We start from the raw sequence: 21,221 nt of genomic DNA, 5'->3' as shown, positions 1-21,221 counted from the left end.
AGCAGTGAAGAACTCTAGTGATATCCCATTAATGTGCTGCAGGATTAATCTCTCAGCAACGTAAGTTGCCTCTTGTATAAGATGGTAGCTGTAAAAAACCTCAACTTTAATGTGTTTCTGTGGACACTTTTAAGTATTTGGATATCTGATCATATGAGCATCCACAGGAAGAAAATCCAGTTTCAGAAAAGGATGAGTGTTTTCTTGTCTATTTCGACCTGAATGGGTTAGAGTATAATTGAATCAGGTACCCCTTTGTACCTGCTTTTACATCACACAATTGCTGTCTGATACAGCCTCACTTAGAATTTGTTTACTAAGAAAATAGCAGATATTGGAAGAATGAGCTTTGAACAGAATTTGTCCATCAGTTGCCTATTTTTATACTTGTCTCAAAGCAAATAGTCTGGCTTTAAACCTTTTAGTAGTATTTTGTTGTGGCTCTCCTAAATACCTATTGCCTTGTCTTCTTCAAGAATGTTTAATATTTTGTGATAAGAGAAACTGTGGACATTAAAACCAGTGTGAGTGTTAATAGCAGAGTTCATGTTTAGCTGTATCAAGACTGCTGATTTTAAAAGAAATCACTGATATTGAGGGAAGTTGTAGCTTCAGTTAATGATTCATTTCTGGACTACTGTAAATTTGCATTACTTTTTTTGCCTTCATGTTAATTGCTCTTGGTGGATTGTACCTGTGTGAAGAGCTTTTGGAGGAATACAGTTTCTCATAGTGGGAGCAAATGTCTGTAGCAGGCTGAGGTTGGATTTAGCTATGCAAAGTCTGCATTCAGAAAGAATCTATAAAGGGTTGGGGGTTTTTTTGGTTCCTGCTTTGAGTCTTTTATGCTCTTTGTTGTGGTCTGTAATGATCAGATTGCTAGGTTTTTTCTAGTAATGAGGAGGAGCTTATGTGAATTTCTTAGTTTCTCTTAAAACTAAGAATATAGTATACCTATACTTATATGGTATACCAGTTAGCTGCTCTTAAATGTTTTGACTGTTGTAATAGATTTTATACTGTGCTACTCAGGAAACTTTACTGGATCATGATTCTTAACTTGCCTTCTGGCCTTACAGAGACCCTTACAAAATGTAGTTGTGTGCACTCTTAGGCAGCTACTCGGCCTACCTTTAGTCAGAAACTCACAGCATCTGATGACGTTAATATATCTGAAAGCTAAACCTTCTAAAATATGGAGTCTGAATTTTATGGGTTGCTAAAATAGACAATTTTGGTTGCAAGGAAGGGAGACAGTAAAAGTAATAGAATAGAAGTGGGGGGAATGTCAGATACTGCATCAGATAATGATCATGGAAGTGGGACACATTCCAGTATTCTATTAAGGTCATTTCCTGAGGGAGAAACACTTAACTAAAAACCAGTGATAAGGCACCCTTCTTAGATGTATGGTGAAGGACAGGGAACCAAATTAAGCAACCTTTCTCACCTCCTGTCCTTAAAATAAATTTTCCAGACAAACATTAGGCACTGCTCTAAAAAAAGGGGAAAAGGCATCAGAAACCAAAACAGGAAGGTGCTGAAGAGCAACAACAAAAAAATCGGCTGCTTCTAAATGGCACAGATCTAGTACCTGTGAAGATGACAGACAGATCAACTTCGTACATTGCAGCTTATTGTCTTGGCGAATTAAAGTAACTGTCATAGTGTCTTTGGAATCATCCAAAAATTGTCCAATTTTCAGACTTTGTTTATGCTACTTCTTGTACCCTATGCATTATCTATTAAAGACCATTAAAGGCACATTTTAGAGTTGGTGTTAGTATGAGTTGATCGTCTTTTCATACATTAGGATGATCTACATCAGCGCTTAGTTACATTCCAGTATATTCTGAAATGGTCTAAAATCCTTGCCCTTGATTTCAAAAAACAAACAGTCAAAAACCCCAAACAAACCCCAAACCAAAACTAAATTCTTTGGAGTTTAGTGTGGTGCTTTTAATTGCTAGGACTGTGATTCAGTTCATTTGTTAGCATTGTGCATAGATTGTCTTTGAACCTGCTGTAGTTCCTTTGCCATTATACTAGAGGACTAGTGCTTTAGTGCTTTCCCTGATTAATGTGGGCTTATATTAATTGCTTTAAAAACACTTTGTTCTTCTCATTAGTCATTTTAATTTCCTAGTTTAAAGTTGAAATGCTTACTTTAAAAAGTAGATCTATTTGCTTCTAAATTACTTCCCTGTTTTTACGTGTTGTTTTATTTTCTCTAATGAATATGAATAAAATAAAATGGAGTAGTTCTGATAACAGGTAAGCCTTAGGGCCTGGTCCAACTGAACTGAGCAGTAGAATTACATCTTAGAGGTGTACAACATTAGTGAGAAAATCACAATCCAGATGGATTGAGAGAGATAGCCAGAGGATGAAACTGTTTTGTTAGAACTTCAGGGAATGTTTATGTAGATTTAGAACCTGATTTTGATTTTGATTATGCTAGTTTCACATCTATGGAAATTGATGTTGTAAAAACCCTGATTTTCCTTTTAGAGAAGTAATGCTAATATAAAACAGCAGAGAATTTTTATGATCTTTGCTGTTCTTATTGTTTGGTGTAAAGTTTGCATGTATGCTGCTTTATCAAATAACACCAGGCAGGAAGACTTGCCCAGAAACAGACTCTTGAAATGTTAAGTTTTGTGTCAGCTAGTAACACTGTTGACAAGTCGCACATCATTGTAATTCATATCAAAGGCAGTGGTCAGAGTTCATTATTGCAAGGGAGTTCTCATAGTCTAGTCATGTACAGACTGTAATACTAATCACCATTTTTAATGTCATACACAACTCCTTAGTGTTACATTTTAAAAAAGCTCCCCTTCAGTAAAGGAATAAGCTATTAACCTTAAACCTGTAATTTTGTTTCCTCTTTCGTGTTGCTGATCAATTACTGAATGTCTAACTTGTAAAAATGTGACACAAATATTTGATGTTACTCCTAAGTGAATTTTTGAAAAGAGTCATGTTGGAAGGTTCAAATAAGTACTCTTTTAATGTAAAGCATTAAAAAGGAGCAAATCCATTCATTCTTGGTTATTTTTACTTTCAATAGTGAATTTTTGGTTTTGTGTATATAAGTAGCAAATGAGGAAGAGTCAGCTGGTTGGGGTGCAGACTTGAGTGAATTCAGTTCTGCCATTGTCTCGGTTTTGAAAGACAGGTGTCTGCTAAGGAAGGCAGAGGCCCCCCTTGAAGTGGCAGATATAACCCCTTTTCCCTCCAAGTTATTATATTTTGAAATCAAGAGCCTTTAGGCGAAGATGTGGGAAATAGGAATAACAGTTCTTTACTATATATATATATGTATATAACCAGTCAAACAAAACAACAACAACTATGGCAGTAACAGCAATCACAAACCCAGTCCCAGCCTTCTCGGCTGTCAGGCTATTTCCCCTCGAGTGCAGTTCCGCTCGCAGCCGGCAGGGGCGCTGGCGGCTCCCGGTGAGCAGGGCAGGTGCGATGGTTCCCCCGCGGCTGCAGGGGGCGCTCCGGGGCGAGCTCGGGAAACCCGCGGCTCTGGTGCCCTGGGATCCCGGGAAGGGATGGAACAAAGGCTTCACAAACCCCTGGGCAGCTGATCCCGGGCTCTCAGGAACAGCAGGCTGAAACGGCAGGCTGAAACGGCAGGCTAGAACGGCAGGCTGGAACGGCAGGGACGGACGCAAATCCCGGGTGGCAGGCGAGATGTATCCAGATGGGAGAACCCCACGGAGGCCCAGGCAGGCAGGGTGAGCAGGGCTACAGCGTAGCGAAAGCTCGAAGCAGCAGCGGGGCAGGGCAGCCACAGCCCGGTCTCCAGCAGGGCAGGGAAAGCGGCTTTTGGGGTCCCGGTGTTGTTTCCAGCAGGAAGAAAGAACGGCCAAAAAGAAAGAAGCAGCAGCTCCTTTCTCTGCAGCTTCTCTCTCCGGACGCTCAGAGCGAACTGACCCCACACCCAGGTGTAGACAAAGGAGTAGCCAGGCCCGCCCCACTCCCCTTTTTGTCTTTCTTAAGTACAGCTATTTGTCCCCTAGCAACATGCATATGGGAGAAAATTCCTTTAACAGGAAAAAAACTAAGACTAAACTAAAACCCCAACATTATCCACCCCGAATTTTTTCCCATACTAACATGTTACATGAAACTTAACTTTTTTAACCATATAAATCTATGCATTACCCAAATTATATACAAATATACATGCTGATACTGATACAAGTACAGAGCCATGGGTAGTTCACCCTAAAACAAGGTCCCCTTGAGGTAAGCATCGGGTCTCTCCATCCTTTTGCATCACCCACCAGGTGCAACCTGGTCCCTGAGCAAAAACAACCCCACGGATGGGTTTGTCTTTGCTCAAGGCAGACTTTACCCAAACAGTTTTTCCAAGCATACCTCTCATGTGCACCACGGGAACCTTATCCCCGTCTGTTGTTTGTAGGGGTTCGGATTGGGCAGGGCCTGCTCGGCTGGTGGAACCTCGAGTGTTAACTAACCAGGTGGCTCTTGCTAAATGCATCTCCCAGTTTTTGAAAGTCCCCCCACCCAGTGCCTTCAAGGTGGTTTTAAGCAGTCCATTACACCGCTCAACCTTCCCAGCTGCTGGTGCATGGTAAGGGATGTGGTACACCCACTCTATGCCATGTTCTCTAGCCCAGGTGTTTATAAGGCTGTTCTTGAAATGAGTCCCATTGTCAGACTCGATTCTCTCAGGGGTGCCATGCCTCCAAAGGACTTGCTTTTCCAGGCCCAGGATGGTGTTCCGGGCAGTAGCGTGAGGCACAGGGTAGGTCTCCAGCCACCCAGTGGTGGCTTCTACCATTGTGAGCACATAGCGCTTGCCTTGGCGGGTTTGAGGCAGTGTGATGTAATCAATCTGCCAGGCCTCCCCATACTTGTATTTGGACCATCGCCCACCATACCACAGAGGCTTCACCCGCTTGGCCTGCTTGATCGCAGCGCATGTCTCACAATCATGGATAACCTGGGAGATACTGTCCATGGTTAGATCCACCCCTCGGTCTCGTGCCCACTTATAGGTGGCATCTCTGCCCTGATGGCCTGAGGCATCATGGGCCCATCGAGCTAGGAACAGTTCTCCTTTATGTTGCCAATCCAAGTCTATCTGGGACACCTCTATTTTCGCAGCCTGATCTACCTGTTTGTTGTTACGATGTTCTTCATTAGCCCGGCTCTTGGGGATGTGAGCATCTACATGACGGACCTTCACGGATAGCTTCTCTACCCGAGTGGCAATGTCTTTCCACTCTTCAGCAGCCCAGATTGGTTTTCCTCTGCGCTGCCAGTTTGCCTTATTCCACCTTTCCAGCCAACCCCACAGAGCATTGGCTACCATCCATGAATCAGTGTAGAGGTAGAGCTTTGGCCACTTCTCTCTTTCAGCTATGTCCAGAGCTAATTGGACAGCTTTGAGCTCAGCAAATTGGCTCGATCCACCTTCTCCTTCAGTGGCCTGTGCAACTTGTCGTGTGGGGCTCCATACAGCGGCTTTCCATTTCCGGCTAGCGCCTACAATTCGGCAGGAACCATCAGTGAAGAGGGCGTATTGTCTTTCACTCTCTGGTAGCTCGTTATATGGTGGGGCTTCTTCGGCACGTGTCACCTGCTCCTCTTCTTCTTCAGAAGATAACCCAAAAGTCTCACCTTCCGGCCAGTTTGTAATTATTTCCAAGATCCCAGGGCGACTTGGGTTTCCAATTCGGGCGCGCTGCGTGATGAGGGCAATCCATTTGCTCCAAGTAGCGTCGGTGGCGTGATGCGTGGAGGGAACCTTTCCTCTGAACATCCACCCCAGCACCGGTAGTCGGGGTGCCAGGAGGAGTTGTGCCTCTGTGCTGATTACTTCTGAGGCAGCCTGGACTCCTTCATAAGCTGCCAGGATTTCCTTCTCTGTGGGAGTGTAGTTGGCTTCAGACCCTCTGTAGCTTCGGCTCCAGAATCCCAGTGGTCGGCCCCGAGTCTCACCAGGCACCTTCTGCCAGAGGCTCCAGGACAGACCATTGTTCCCGGCTGCAGAGTAGAGCACGTTCTTCACCTCTGGTCCTGTCCTGACTGGGCCAAGGGCTACGGCGTGAGCAATTTCCTGTTTGATCTGGGCGAAGGCTTGCTGCTGTTCAGGGCCCCAGTGGAAATCATTCTTCTTGTGGGTAACCAGGTAGAGAGGACTCACGATCTGGCTGTACTCGGGAATGTGCATCCTCCAGAAACCTATAGCGCCTAGGAAAGCTTGTGTTTCCTTCTTGTTGGTCGGTGGAGACATTGCTATGATCTTATTGATGACCTCAGTGGGAATCTGACGTCGTCCATCTTGCCACTTTACTCCCAGGAACTGGATCTCTCGGGCAGGTCCCTTGACCTTGCTCTTCTTGATGGCAAAACCAGCTTGCAGGAGAATTTGAATTATTCTCTCTCCTTTCTCAAACACTTCGGTTGCGGTGTTCCCCCACACAATGATGTCATCAATGTACTGCAGATGTTCTGGAGCCTCACTCTTTTCTAGTGCAGTCTGGATCAGTCCATGACAGATGGTGGGACTGTGCTTCCACCCCTGGGGCAGTCGGTTCCAGGTGTACTGCACGCCCCTCCAGGTGAAGGCAAACTGAGGCCTGCACTCTGCTGCCAGAGGAATGGAGAAGAATGCATTGGCAATGTCAATAGTGGCGTACCACTTCGCTGCTTTGGACTCCAGCTCGTACTGGAGCTCCAACATGTCTGGCACGGCAGCGCTCAGCGGTGGAGTCACTTCATTCAGGGCACGATAGTCCACAGTCAATCTCCATTCCCCGTCAGACTTGCGCACAGGCCAGATGGGGCTGTTGAAGGGTGAGTGGGTCTTGCTGACCACCCCTTGACTCTCCAGCTCGCGGATCATCTTGTGGATGGGGATCACAGCATCTCGATTTGTCCGATACTGCCGGCGGTGCACTGTCGAGGTGGCAATTGGCACTCGTTGCTCTTCCACTTTCAGGAGCCCAACTGCAGAAGGATTCTCTGATAGTCCAGGCAGGGTGTTCAATTGCCTAATGCCCTCTGCCTCCACAGCAGCAATCCCAAATGCCCACCTGAGTCCTTTTGGGTCTTTGTAGTAGCCATTCCGGAGGAAGTCTATGCCCAGAATACACGGGGCCTCTGGGCCGGTCACAATCGGATGCTTTTGCCACTCCTTCCCAGTCAGGCTCACCTCAGCTTCCAAAAGGGTCAACTGCTGTGATCCCCCGGTCACCCCAGCGATGGATACAGGTTCTGCCCCCACATGTCCCGATGGCATTAAAGTACACTGTGCCCCAGTATCAACCAATGCATCATATTTTTGTGGCTCTGATGTGCCAGGCCATCGGATCCACACCGTCCAGAAAACTCGGTTCTCCCATGTCTCTTCCTGGCTAGAGGCAGGGCCCCTCTAGCCCTGGTTATCATTCTTTCCCTGGGCGTACATGCTCGAGGTACCTTCAAGGGGATCCGACATATCATCCTCCCTTCTGTAATGCCTGGCAGCTCGGTCACGGGAGGCTGAGGCTACCTTCACCTTAGCGGAACCCCCTCGGTTAGTGCCTCCCTCCTTGAGTTCACGCACCCGCGCTGCCAGGGCAGAGGTGGGTTTCCCATCCCACCTTCTTATGTCTTCCCCATGCTCACACAGGAAAAACCACAGCTCAGCTTGTGAGGTGTACCCTCTCTCTCTAGCAGGGGGACGACGGGCTCTGACTGGGGGGCCTGTGACTCGCACTGGTGCCACACTGACCCTCCTCATCTCCTCCCTCATCTCCTCCCTCATCTCCTTCATCTCCTCTTTGAGGTCCTGGACCACAGCAGAGACATGAGCTTTCAGCGGGCCATTGATCATGCTGTCATAATGCCTGAGCCTGTTGGCAACAGAGCCCACTGTTTCTCGGGTATTGTCAGCATCAATCGTTGCAATGAAGGTGGTGTATTGCGATGGCCCTAGCCTTGCCAGGTTCCACATCATCTGTCCTGTGCACCTGACCTTACCGGGGTCATTATCATGCTGTCCATCCTTCCCAAAGAGTACCTCTAATATTGCCACCTCTCTTAGCTGTTGGATCCCTTGCTCGAGTGTCTTCCACTGCATTCTATGATGATACTCCTGCATTCTTTCTTTGTGAATGAACCTTTCTCTCACACTCATTAAGAGCCGCTCCCAAAGAGAAAGAGGCCCTGGCTCCCTCACAAATATCTGGTCCACACCTGGGTCCTGGGTCAACGATCCCAGATACCTTGCCTCACCACTATCCAGTTGCACACTTGTGCCCATAAGGTCCCAAACCCGAAGCAGCCAGGTGGTATAAGGCTCACGCCCCCTTCGCACAATGTCGTTTCGCATAGCACGGAGACTGTCGTGCGACAGGGACTCAGTGATGACTTCTGGCTCTGGCTCTCCTGCTGGTTGTGAGGGCCCTGGTTGCCCATCATCATTAACTGGTCGTACTGATTTGGTCTTATACTTCCTCCTTTGCACAGGGGCGACTGCTGCTGGCTGTGGTTGTCCTTGTGGTTCAGCTGAAGCCTGGACGGTTGTAACATCCGTGGGTTCCACTGCTGCACCATCGGACTCACCCTCTTTGGGGCAGGGAGAGGGTTTTTCACTAGCTGAGGAGGTGTATTCCCTTAGCAATTGGCATATCTCCTGGCGCACCTGGCCCATCTCCTGGCACATCTCCTTGCGCACCTGGCCCATCTCCTGGCATATCTCCTTGCGCACCTGGCCCATCTCCTGGCATATCTCCTGGCGCACCTGGCCCATCTCCTGGCACATCTCCTTGCGCACCTGGCCCATCTCCTGGCATATCTCCTGGCGCACCTGACCCATCTCCTGGCATATCCCCTGGCGCACCTGACCCATCTCTTGGCACATCTCCTGCATCCCTTTTGCCAGTACCCCCACCCAGTTTGGGTAGTCCATTTCTGAGGTGGACTGTTGGGCAGTATCAGTCTGTGGGGCGGGATCTCTAGTGTCTGGGGCTGTGGCAGGCTCTGGCTCTGGGGTAGGATCTCTAGTGTCTGGGGCCGTGTCAGGCTCTGGGGCAGGATCAGGCTCTGGGGTAGGAACTCTACTCTCTGGGGCCATGTCAGGTTCTGGGGCAGGATCTCTAGTCTCTGGGGCTGGTGTCCGGGTAGATATCCAAGCCAATCTCAACTTATCCTTGAATGCTAAATAGAGTAGGCCTATCAGCAGCAGATGGTCAGTATTCAGAGGGAATTTAAACCCTTCGAAAATTGATGGGGTGGGCCCAAAGAACTGGTTGAGGGGTTGGGAGAAAACTTCCCCTGGTATCATTTCCTCACAGAAGGTACCATTGTTAACATAACCCCAAAAACATGTGCTCAGTGTGTGATAGCTGTTTATCCATGTGCCCACATTCCGGAGGAAGTTAAAAACCCATGAATTCCTCACCTTCTCGACCCATAACGCAAGCTGGATAACAGCAATGGTAGCCTTAGTCAGAGGACCCATATTCAAGTAAGGAGCTGCAAAGGGGAAGAATATAGCCACGGCTACATGCCACCCAAACCAGGGTAAACTAGACCACATAGTGCTGCCTAACAAGGTTCCAATATCCAGCACACAAAATAAAGTTATCGAGGAACTGTTATTCCTTTTTCACCTCTATCTCTTAATGCCCTCAGGCCCCACGTTGGGCGCCAAGATCTGTCTCGGTTTTGAAAGACAGGTGTCTGCTAAGGAAGGCAGAGGCCCCTCTTGAAGTGGCAGATATAACCCCTTTTCCCTCCAAGTTATTATATTTTGAAATCAAGAGCCTTTAGGCGAAGATGTGGGAAATAGGAATAACAGTTCTTTACTATATATATATATGTATATAACCAGTCAAACAAAACAACAACAACTATGGCAGTAACAGCAATCACAAACCCAGTCCCAGCCTTCTCGGCTGTTGGGCCCTTTCCCCTCGGGTGCAGTTCCGCTCGCAGCCGGCAGGGGCGCTGGCGGCTCCCGGTGAGCAGGGCAGGTGCGATGGTTCCCCCGCGGCTGCAGGGGGCGCTCCGGGGCGAGCTCGGGAAACCCGCGGCTCTGGTGCCCTGGGATCCCGGGAAGGATGGAACAAAGGCTTCACAAACCGCTGGGCAGCTGATCCCGGGCTCTCAGGAACAGCAGGCTGAAACGGCAGGCTAGAACGGCAGGCTGGAACGGCAGGGACGGACGCAAATCCCGGGTGGCAGGCGAGATGTATCCAGATGGGAGAACCCCACGGAGGCCCAGGCAGGCAGGGTGAGCAGGGCTACAGCGTAGCGAAAGCTCGAAGCAGCAGCGGGGCAGGGCAGCCACAGCCCGGTCTCCAGCAGGGCAGGGAAAGCGGCTTTTGGGGTCCCGGCGTTGTTTCCAGCAGGAAGAAAGAACGGCCAAAAAGAAAGAAGCAGCAGCTCCTTTCTCTGCAGCTTCTCTCTCCGGACGCTCAGAGCGAACTGACCCCACACCCAGGTGTAGACAAAAGAGTAGCCAGGCCCGCCCCACTCCCCTTTTTGTCTTTCTTAAGTACAGCTATTTGTCCCCTAGCAACATGCATATGGGAGAAAATTCCTTTAACAGGAAAAAAACTAAGACTAAACTAAAACCCCAACAGCCATGAATCCTCTGTTCAGCATGAAGCAAATCTAAACCACTGTCCAGTCCGTTCTCTTGTGTTCAATAGTAGGTGCCCAAAGAAGACTACAAGGAGTCAGTGAGTGGGAACACTTTCTGGAGGCTTTCTCAGCCCCCTATGAGTTATTATTTTCAGAACCCATATAAGATAATGTGGTGTTCTGTAGATGGTAGCTATTGAGGAGTAAGTTTCATTTCATTTATGTGGGTTGAAAAAGATATTTCACAAATAGCTTTCAGCATAAATAGTTATTCTGTAAATAACCGCATGCAAATAAAGATGTATCATCTTCAGGTTCGTTTGGTTGTTTGGTTTTTTTTTTTTTTTTTTTTTTTTTGGATTTCTTGGTCTGATCTGATCACTTGCCACTTAATTTTATGCCATCATCTTACAGTGAAAAGGAACACTACTTCATAAATTTCTAGAATATTGTCTCCTTCAGCTGTCTCCCCCAACCTTTGCAATCTACACAGTCATGCCTATTTTCTAAGAGCCCTTAGTGGGGTTCAAAAATCTTTCATGGATTTGACATTTCATCCCTTTAAAATGCATGTCTTTGTTCTTGCTTTGTGCATATCCACCAGTTCTGTTCTTCAGAATGATTTCTACTCATTTGTTCAGCTTAGAATGTCTGTCTGTAACACCCAGATTTTCACACCCTCCCATCGAACTTTTATCTAAAGCATCTATCTGATAACATATTTTCTGCCTTTCAAATTTTTAAGGTATCAAACCTGTAACAAAAAGCTTTTTGTGTTCAGTGTCCTGCAGTAGATTTTTGTTTTGCAAGAAAGTAATTCAGGATCTCTTAGAGAAACAGATCTCACATATTGTTGGAAAGCAAAATTGGAGGCACAATCTCATTCTGAAAATTGTTAGTATATTCAAAATTCAGATTGTACTGATAGCAAGTCTTTTAAAATCAGCTGGCCAGTTATTTTGAGCCAGTGCGGTTTAGTTATATATAGATTTAAATGAGATGGAAATATTTAGTATTGTTATTTAGTATTATGATTTGCATATTGTATATCATGATGATTCTGTATGTTTTTTGAACTGGGTAGGACCTAATTTAATATAAATTATGTAACAGTCTATGAAGAACCAAAATAATTTTGGTTTAAAATATGAACATTCTATGAAATAAATTCCATAGCTAAACTCCTCTTTTACCAGCTTTAAGACAATTCCTTTGTAAAACTATGTTAAGACAGCTATGAAGAGTGTGATATTGTTACTCTCTCTCTTGAACACATATATGCAAAGTTGGGATAAATCAGCTTTAAGCCTTGTCTTAATGCAATGCTTGATGTGACTTTGTGCTTTAGCGAAGTTATATGTATGATTTTCTTTCAAGGCTGCAGCTTTTTATTGTTTCAATCATAAAGGTTGGCAGGTGACCTTTAAGAACAGACCTATTGGGTCTAGTTTTGTCTTAGCTTATCTCAGCAGAAAGTATAGCTGACTTTGTAATGTTGTAATAATGGGGACTGCTTGCAGTGTTTGAAAACAATTGTTTCATAATTTACCCTTTACCACAAAAGCATTTTTCTAGGTTTTGCCTGGACTAGGATTGCTTAGCTATTCTTGGTATTTGATTGTATTTTACTGCTAATGTGTTCACAGTTTAAATGCTGCTTATGTAGCAAAGTGAGCAGCTTTTGCTGGGGTGAGTAATTCCAATAAGGCCTAAGTGTAAGTAGGCTTGTGCTGGCAAAACTTCATTTTGTCAGTATGATTGCTGTTACTGTAGTTGCTCTTTCTGGGAGTCTGTGGTGTTTAAATGACTTCCTTTACATTCAATATTGTTATATCTACATCAGCAAAATTCAGTTTTGCAGGCATGGACTAAGCTTTTAATTTAACTAATAGATTTGGCTCTGGAAATGAACCTCAAATATAATAAGTCTTCATATCTGTAATCCTGGGACTTTCTTATGACCTGGCTGTATCCAAGCTGCCATAACTGTCTATTTAAGGGCTGTTGGATGGCCCAGAGGAGAATAGTTTTCATGTTCTCCTGACCCATGAAAGGAACTTGTTTCCATTGCATATGGAAGAAATATTCCCTCAATTTAATAAGAAGAGAAATTGTCCTTAAATTCAAGCTTCTAAACTTAGAAATGATGAGTTTCTTTCCTTACCTGAGTTTTCCCTCTGTTGAGTGTTATTTTTCTGTATGCAAGAAAAAATGAACACATTTGTTTGAACAAGGCTGTTACTTAGTTTTCTAAATGTCTATATGTGGGTGCATAAAGTGATACTGGTTTTTTATGTTTTGAACAGTTTAGCGGATATGTTTTACTTGTCTCGCGGTCCACATGCCAGTGCTGTACAATGCAGCAGATCTTCTTATTCATACCACCCTTAACTCTATATATAGATTCTACATCATAGAATCATTATTACATTTAAGTGAAGGCAAGGATCAGAGAAACAGAAAAACAGTATGAAAAAGTAAACCATTATTATTATTCATACATAATGCATATATCTGCATTACTTAGAAGTAGTTCTCAGTTATTCATAGGTATGGTTGTTCTCTTAGCGTGGCTTTCATTCATTATTGTATTTCCTTTACAATACATAGTTCCAGCAAATATGAACAGCCAGGGCTCTTAGAGGTGATATTAATCTAAATGAAGCATTTTTGTTATGACCTTTGGATGTCTGTTCTAGCCCCCTCTGATTTTTTTCATTAAGTTCATAGAGGAGAATGTAAAATTCCTTTTAGCTGCTTCAGTTCACGGTCTAATATTTTAGCTTACACTATCCATAAAAATAACACCTTCTTCTCGTTTCTTATTGGACATGAATAAAAACTCTTAAATGGAACGAAGTGATTTTAGGAGTGTATGAGTTCTTTTTAACAAATAGTTTACCAAACAGAATTAATCTGATTATTGTTTTACCAGAAGCCAATATATAGTTTTACACAGTAAAGCTTCAAACATGAAATTATATACTTATTTTATATAACTCTTGTTTATTCAGAGAGAACTATGTAATATAAATTGGTGTTTTTAACTGACATACTATTGGCAAGACTATTTTGTAGTGTGTTGTACACTGAGATCCCAGACATGCTCTCTGTGTTTGAGTTCTGCATTTATTACATGGGCTTCTTAATGCAGTCTTATCTCTGCTGTATCACAAAGCTAAACCTACCAATTGTTTTTGAAGCACTTCAGTGATACACATTATAGTGACACAAGAAGAAATTTCTGAAACACAATTTGGTGTTCTCTGTGGTGTTTGGTGAATAGGCGTTTAGTGTAGTGTGTAAGAAAAGGTGAAAATCATTCTTCCAATTAGAGAATATAATACAGTAAAAAGCATGTAATCGTGTCATTCATATGTCACCATAGTGTGAGAGACACACATGCTTTACTAATAGAGTGTTTTGTGTTCTAAGAATAGAAAACTACATTAACATGAAGTATTACTGATTTTTGAGAATATTCTTTCTATAAGCATATATATGCTGGGTTTTACCTGATTTTGAAGTGCTGGAGAATATGGCTGACTCCCTTTGGCCACCACTGCTCAGCACTGTCAAGTGACTGACAAAAATATCATATATAAATATGTTAAACCCAGGAAGTTAGTTAACATGGCATTCTTTAAAAAAACACAGTATATTTATAATTTCATTATGTGTGCTGAGTCTATTAATTCAAACATGGTGCACTCTGTTTCATAATATGTGTTGTTCTATACTTAAAATTTTCTATTAATTTCTGCCATTAAAAAATGCTAAGTTAATTACTGTTCTACTCGCTTGAATTGCATCAGTGAAGCTGACCTAGCATTGCTGTTTCTGTTTAATATCTGAAATGGAACTCATTTTTGTTGAAGGCTAGTCAAAGGCTAAGGTTCTGGGTCATGGATCTTGGCACCAGCTATTCTACTACTCTGTTCCTGTTGTGAGTTTACTGTGTTGAATAAGAATTCACTTCCTGTTTTTAAATAAATCTTAAAATATGTTTTTACAGCCTCATGGAAGAAATCCATCTTTTTCCAGTTCTTTTTCAAGTCATCTTGGTAAGAATAATTTTTAAATATATATATATGTATTCTAATAGATAGTTATCCTATCTCCCAAATCATGTCAAACTAGTAAGTTTTATTAGGCATGTTGATAAAGTAATAGATGTTGGTAAAATCAAATGGAACAGTCTAGCAGAACAAAAGAATCTAGTGTAAGCAGACAGTTAAGAGCTTCTCGCCAACTAGTCCACCTGTGTAAGAAGTTTCTTTAAGGTAAGTATTTTTTCTTTTTTGAATGAAAAAAATCCCCTGAAAAACAGAATTAATGAGCTTGATTCCTAATTAGAACTATATATTTTCCCAGTCCATACAAGAAATGTTGAGGAAGTTGCATTTTATTTAATAGTATCAAATACAAATTTGATACTGTTGGCATGGTAGTCTCAAATCCCACTATTTGCTTTTATAATTTCTTTCAATATAAAGTATCAAGGATATGATATTCGATAGTCACATGTGGAACTTCCATCCCTAAATAGGATCTGCCACTTACAAAGGTCATGAAAACTGTTGGTTTTGTTTCTCTGAAATGTTGCAAAACAAATATGATAATGAGAAAGAGAAATCTTTAGGCTAGTTTGGAAGGTGGGTACTGTGCTATCCATTAGCCTTCTCATTGTTAAATTCCAGTCTCTTGTTAATTTTTTTAATTTCTAAGTTCATGAAGTTGTATCAGGTAAGTGTCCTGTCTTGTAAGCATGCTCCTGATGATTTCTAAATATGCATTATAAGTAAATACACATAATTTATGCAGTGCAAGCAGATTGCATACTTGCTTTTGTGTCATTCATGAAAGTCAGTCTTTTTCAGGGTAGATGAGGTTTATAAATGGGATTCTGAATCAACTTTGATATTCCTTTCTTAAGTTTTTCAATATTTTAATCTTTAATTTAAAATTCCTTTGCAGTGATTTATTTCACTGCCTATCATTTTGAATCTCTTTAATGCTGCATACCCAGATGAGCCCTTTTTTATTAAAGTAATCTTGTTAGCGATGATAGATTTTTCCAGCAGCATACAGAACACCAGCTTTATGATATTTTGTGTACATATATGTACAAATCTCTTCTTGTGATAAGTATTAAGAACAAAACCATATCTTTTACTGTAGTTCATAAATAGTTTTGACCTTGGATGAGTACTAATTTTAGGTAGTAATAAAAGAAGAACTCAGTAAAATACGGAAGTCAAATGTTTCATGTTAATATCCTTAAATATTTAGTTAATATTTGAAATGGCTTCAGGTGTTGGAATCTTGAAATTTAACTATATATATGGATGTGTATATATATATATATGTGGTCTTTTTTGGCTCAAGGGATGCGAAATACAATGCCAGAAACAGTAAGGAGGGTGGCAACCTGTTCCTCTGTTTTCCCTGCAGGAAACTGAATTCAGCAAAAGAATTTCAGGCAGTTGGGAAAACTCAGGAGCTAGGATTAATCAGACTGGAGGGATTAATCATTAGGCTGTTTTTCTTTTGAACAGAAGGGATTGAACAGGACAGATTAACAAACTCCCTCATCACAAGTTTCTGGAATAATTTTCACAGTCATGTGGGTGAAGGGAGTCACATACAATTTGATTCCCATTATTCTCCATAAACTAGTCTTTGTCTAGGTTTATATTTTTATCCGTTTCAAGAAACAACACAAATAGTAATGTTGAGCTCTGTGTCATTATACCTAGACCTTTACCAGACCCTAAACTATTGAATTTGAATTATGTTTCAGAGTCAATCCTCTATTTTATACCGACAATAAATTAAGGTAGAGCTATTACTATCAAGTTCATGGTTTATTATTAGTACTTAATAATTTCTATTCCAAGGCTCAATATCCAATGTGTATTTTCTATGTATCATTAAACATAGTTCATGTCATTTCCTGCAATGCAACTGACAGGACATGGGCTCTGTTAGACTCTGAAGGGAAATATTGTGGGCTCAAAATTGAAAAGCATCTCCAGGAGCAGGAGGCTTTTTCTAGGCTGTGCTGCAGTCCAAGTGGGATTGAATGTACTAGCTATAATCTAGCTACACAGTAGCAAGGACACGATGGCTTGCAGATACTGAGCAGATCGCAAGAAATAAGTTTTAATATGACTGCTTTTCGCTGCTCATCAGTGTAGAGTTATACTACCTCTTATACTGCACCCTACCCAATATTGTGGTCTAAGCAGTAACACTGAGATTTGGCAATTTTTTTAATCTTCTCTCATCCCTCTGGACCAGCTAGATCTCTGAATTCAATCAAAGCATATGAAAAGTATCCTTTCATGTCACTTATTACTGCAATTTTTTACGTTATAGTTGCCAAGAAAAAAAATAACTGGATCAGTGAAAAAAAATCTGTTACTGTCTACCTAAAAAGTTGTTCTAAGAGAATAGCCATAATTTATCTTCACCTGAACTAGGGTTTAGTCGCTGAGCTAATTAATAAGAGGCTTTAAATAGAGTTCCAGTTCCCCTGGAAACCCTCTGCACTCATTTATCTCTCAACACTTTGTTGCATTTAGGAAATGCACATTAATGGTGTGGTTTGTGAGTATGTGAAAAACCTGAATACAGTTCTTCATTACAGAACTTTAGAGGTGAATTTCATGTTATACCTGAATGCAAATTAATTTCATCAGTACCTTGATCCCAGATCCTGGTGCTAGTGCTTACGTAGATTATAAGTAGTCCTACAAAGCAATATGAAGGTATGACTGCAATATGAGTAGACATTGATCTTGCAATAATGTCTAATGTGGTCAGTGAAAATGTAGTGATATGTATAGAGACGTATTGACAATTTAGGGGTATTTTCAGGACAAGAAGGGATTTAAAAGCAGAAGGAAAGCTGACACCATAGTGTGAAAAAATTAAAAGGTGCAAACTCCCCATGGTAGTAAGATTAAATATAATGAGACAAATTCCATTATTATGTAAATAATGCCAAAAGTTGGGTTGATTTAATGTATAAATATGAAATGCTGCTGTTGATGAAGAAGGGGTTGTAGCAGGAAAAGTTACTGTGGGTTATATTTAATGTTTTACTTTCTTGCTGCCTATTTCATGTTTTACTTTTCTTGCTACATCCTTAGTATTCTTTTTCTAATATATTTTGCTATGTCAAACCTATGCTATCTGCCTGCAAATCAGCTTATGATATACAAAATACTGATTTTGATTATTACATTATAATGCTGGAATGAAGTTGATAAAGGCTTTGGAAGTTTTTTATTGCCATATTTGTAAATTATGGCTATTTGTATTTTAGATTGCTACCAAAATTTTGCTGAGTAGCAAGCAATGAAGTTGACATAAATGTTATCTTCTGTGTTGTGTTACTTTTAAAAGAGTAACTTCATAAATATTACCTGGTTTTCATTTAGTGTTACTTGAATGAAAAGCTGTTGCATAGAAAAGAAATCTTGTGTAGTTGATGAAATTATATTTTTCTGCTGCTAAGTTTTAAAACTAAAGCTAATGATGCTTGTGATTAGGAGCTCAGTGCTACCCTGTTTTTAAAGCTCAGTAGTCAATTGTCTGCTTATCCTATTAAAGTCTCTGGTGTAGCTTTTAGTCACACCAGCATATTATCACAGACATCAGTAGTCAATTGTCTGCTTATCCTATTAAAGTCTCTGGTGTAGCTTTTAGTCACACCAGCATATTATCACAGACATCAGTTTTGCTGTAATATTTTTTTGCAAAGTTCTGTATTTCAACAGCCAGTTAAAGTCTAAAGGCATATTCTTTCAATAAAAATTACTTTATAGTAAGATTGAATATTATTGTATTTAAAAATTATATCTTATTATTAAATATGATCAACCAATAGTAACTAGTGTCTTCATGTCTAAACTGCCCAGTCTAGTTTAAAGATTCAGTGGTTGTTTTATTTATACTATCATTCACAAGCAAGTCCACATCTTTTCTTTACATTTGTGAAATAATTAAAATTAATTTTAAAATTACGTATTTTAATTTATTTTCCTTCAAATACAGTGCAAAGCTCTTAGTATGAAAATACAAAATATATTTCTCTTTACAGTCCTATTAAAATATTTTTGTTTATTTTTCCTAGCTGTGTATAAGTTTGAAATTTTATACTGTCCCTGTGTATTTTGGGATGGCTGTATTGGACATCTTAAAATAAAGAATCATATACTGCTCATGTTTTTGATAGACTGCAGTCAGCCTATGCTTGCATGCTCAAAAAATGCTTCAAAATCATTGTTATGGTGGCAGTCACTGATCCTTTTAGAAGGTATGCTTTGCTCACTTCATTGTAATTGCAGTTGAAAATAGAGTTCAATATTACATTTATCACTAAGGGAGAGAATATTAGCTAAGCATAATTAAAGGAAAAATTGTAATAGTTACGTAAAAAATAGATAAAAGAAGAAACAAGCCACTCCAGTTTTCTTGTGTAACGACTTATTTTCAAGAAAGCTAACAATTTTGTGGAAATTTTGTCTAGTAGAGGATACATAGCCATGTATAACTCGATTGCTTTGGTATAGTTAGATTGCTTTTTTTTTAAATTAAAAATAATTCTAACCAAAGTCCTTCAATTAAAAAAAAAAAGTTGTGAGAAAGAAGTTGTATAGCATCCAAGTGGAAGCAATGGTTGGATTCTGTATTTCATTTTGAATTTTAATAGGAGGAAAAAGCAACAGGAAATGGTTATGGTCAGAGATGCCACTCCTTGTGATCCAGTTAAAGTAACGAAGCCATCCCCTTAGAATTATTTAAAAATAGTAATTGTTGTAAGGCCAGTCTTACCTGTGAAAATACTATAAAAATGGAGAAGAAGACGACTGGAGAGGAAAAAAAAGAGCCTCATCATTCCTCTTTTGCTTGGTTTCTATTTTCTAGTGAGATATTTCAGTCATATATCATTTGAGGGAAGAGGTAGAGGTATTTTTCTGCCTAGCAGCCACATGGATGACAAGTAGAGAGGAACATGGATCAGAGGTTATTGCAGCATTTGAAGCATTAGTTTACTTGTGTCTGTTAAAGAAAGCACCTCCTAGTCCAGCGTGGTGCACAGCTTGTTGGTTGTCTGAAAGAATGGGAAGCATGTTTCTAACTCTTCCAAGTACTTGTAGTCCATTCAGGATGAGTATTTGAAACAAAAGACAGACAGGAGATTCTTTCTCTTATATTCTGTAAAGAGTACATGTTTATAGTGCGGAGTTCATCTCCTGGAAAAAATTAGGATAGTACATTAGGCAAATAATAAAAGCTCTAGCATTTAGTGTGAATGGGTCCTTGGTCTTCTATGCTATAAATGAGCTTTGACTTGAAGTCAAAGCTTTCAGCTCTGCACTCGCATGAGAAGATTGATGCTGACTGATTGCTCTGGACATCTCACTCTAGTCTGTGGGCATACTCAATCCTTAATTTAGAATCAGCCCTCTCTTAGAAAAATCAACACAGAGTTATCTGGGAATGCTTAGTCTACATGTGTTCTAAAGAACAGGAAATAGTATTTATTTTAGTACCTTCGTGTGTGGTATTCCTGTTCCTCTCTGTATATTCAATGGTGTTACAAAAACATCCCATGCAATGGCTCTTTTTGGTGTATTTCACCTGCTCATTACTGCTGTAAGGGAAAACCTGCATTTATAAGGTATCTGAAATTAGATTCTAAGGGGGATTTTTATGGCTTCTACAGGATGGACATTAGTTATAGTTAGAAACCTTAAATGTATCCATAATGAACATCTCTATTTTTTTCTTTCTCTCTGAAGTGTGCATATTTCCTCAAATCTACTATATCTAATAGTCAAATTGTATGCTGTGGCAGTGTATGTAAAACTGCTGTGACAGATTAGGAATGTAATCTATGAGGATTTCTGAAAGTGAAAACGCCAAAACCTATTTTAATGGGTAGTTTATAAAGCAAAATAATTGCTAGTTTTGAAAGACATTTAATATCCAAAGATGGGTTTAGGAGAAACTAGAGAAAAATTGTTGAGCTATCTTAGAATTTATGTATTTGGAATCAGAAAAAATTATGAGGTATCATTTAAAGAAGATACATGTAATGCAAGTGTAAAATTTACTGTGAGTAGAACATTTTTAACAGTGAGAATGGTTTAAATCCTTTCCAAACTGACAAGTTTCTTACCAGTGCATTGAAGTCTTGTGTCAACATTCAGTAAGGTATTACATTTATTCTCTTTTTAATGAGAAATCAAATTAATAGGAGTGTTTCTATAGACCAAAGAAGACACTGTGAAATGCAATAGGGTATAGTATGTTAACTTCCAATTTTCCAGGAATAAAATACGGCTCCTCTGGTAGGAATGTTAGGATTTTTCATTAGCCTGTTAACTTGCTTAAGCACTTTCAGTTTAAGGATGAGATTCCTGAGACTCATTACCTCTTTCAAATTTCTGACTTGAAAATAGTGTATACTAAAAAGGGATAAGCCTGCACATCAGAACGTGTACTCCTGGAAATAAACATGTCTAAGTGGAACTCTCTTGAGAATCTTTTAGCAGGAAGAAGAATCCTGCTAATAGAAAGTT

General features: G+C 40.8%; 1 protein-coding gene across 8 annotated transcripts in view; it reads left to right on the top strand.

Moving 5' to 3' along the window:
* The window catches only part of ULK4 (unc-51 like kinase 4), a 224,149-nt gene that overhangs the window by 88,473 nt on the left and 114,455 nt on the right, over positions 1-21,221 (top strand). For all 8 annotated transcript variants that reach the window (XM_048299801.1, XM_048299764.1, XM_048299787.1 and 5 more), the window contains one exon: positions 14,639-14,687. In XM_048299801.1, the coding sequence (XP_048155758.1) occupies positions 14,639-14,687 (49 nt within the window). The remainder of the gene's footprint in view (positions 1-14,638; positions 14,688-21,221) is intronic.

This window comes from Corvus hawaiiensis, chromosome 1, assembly GCF_020740725.1.
Source record: "Corvus hawaiiensis isolate bCorHaw1 chromosome 1, bCorHaw1.pri.cur, whole genome shotgun sequence".
Lineage (NCBI taxonomy): Eukaryota > Metazoa > Chordata > Aves > Passeriformes > Corvidae > Corvus > Corvus hawaiiensis.
The sequence above is the reverse complement of the archived record's forward strand: the minus strand, read 5'-3'. Positions and strand labels throughout refer to the sequence as shown.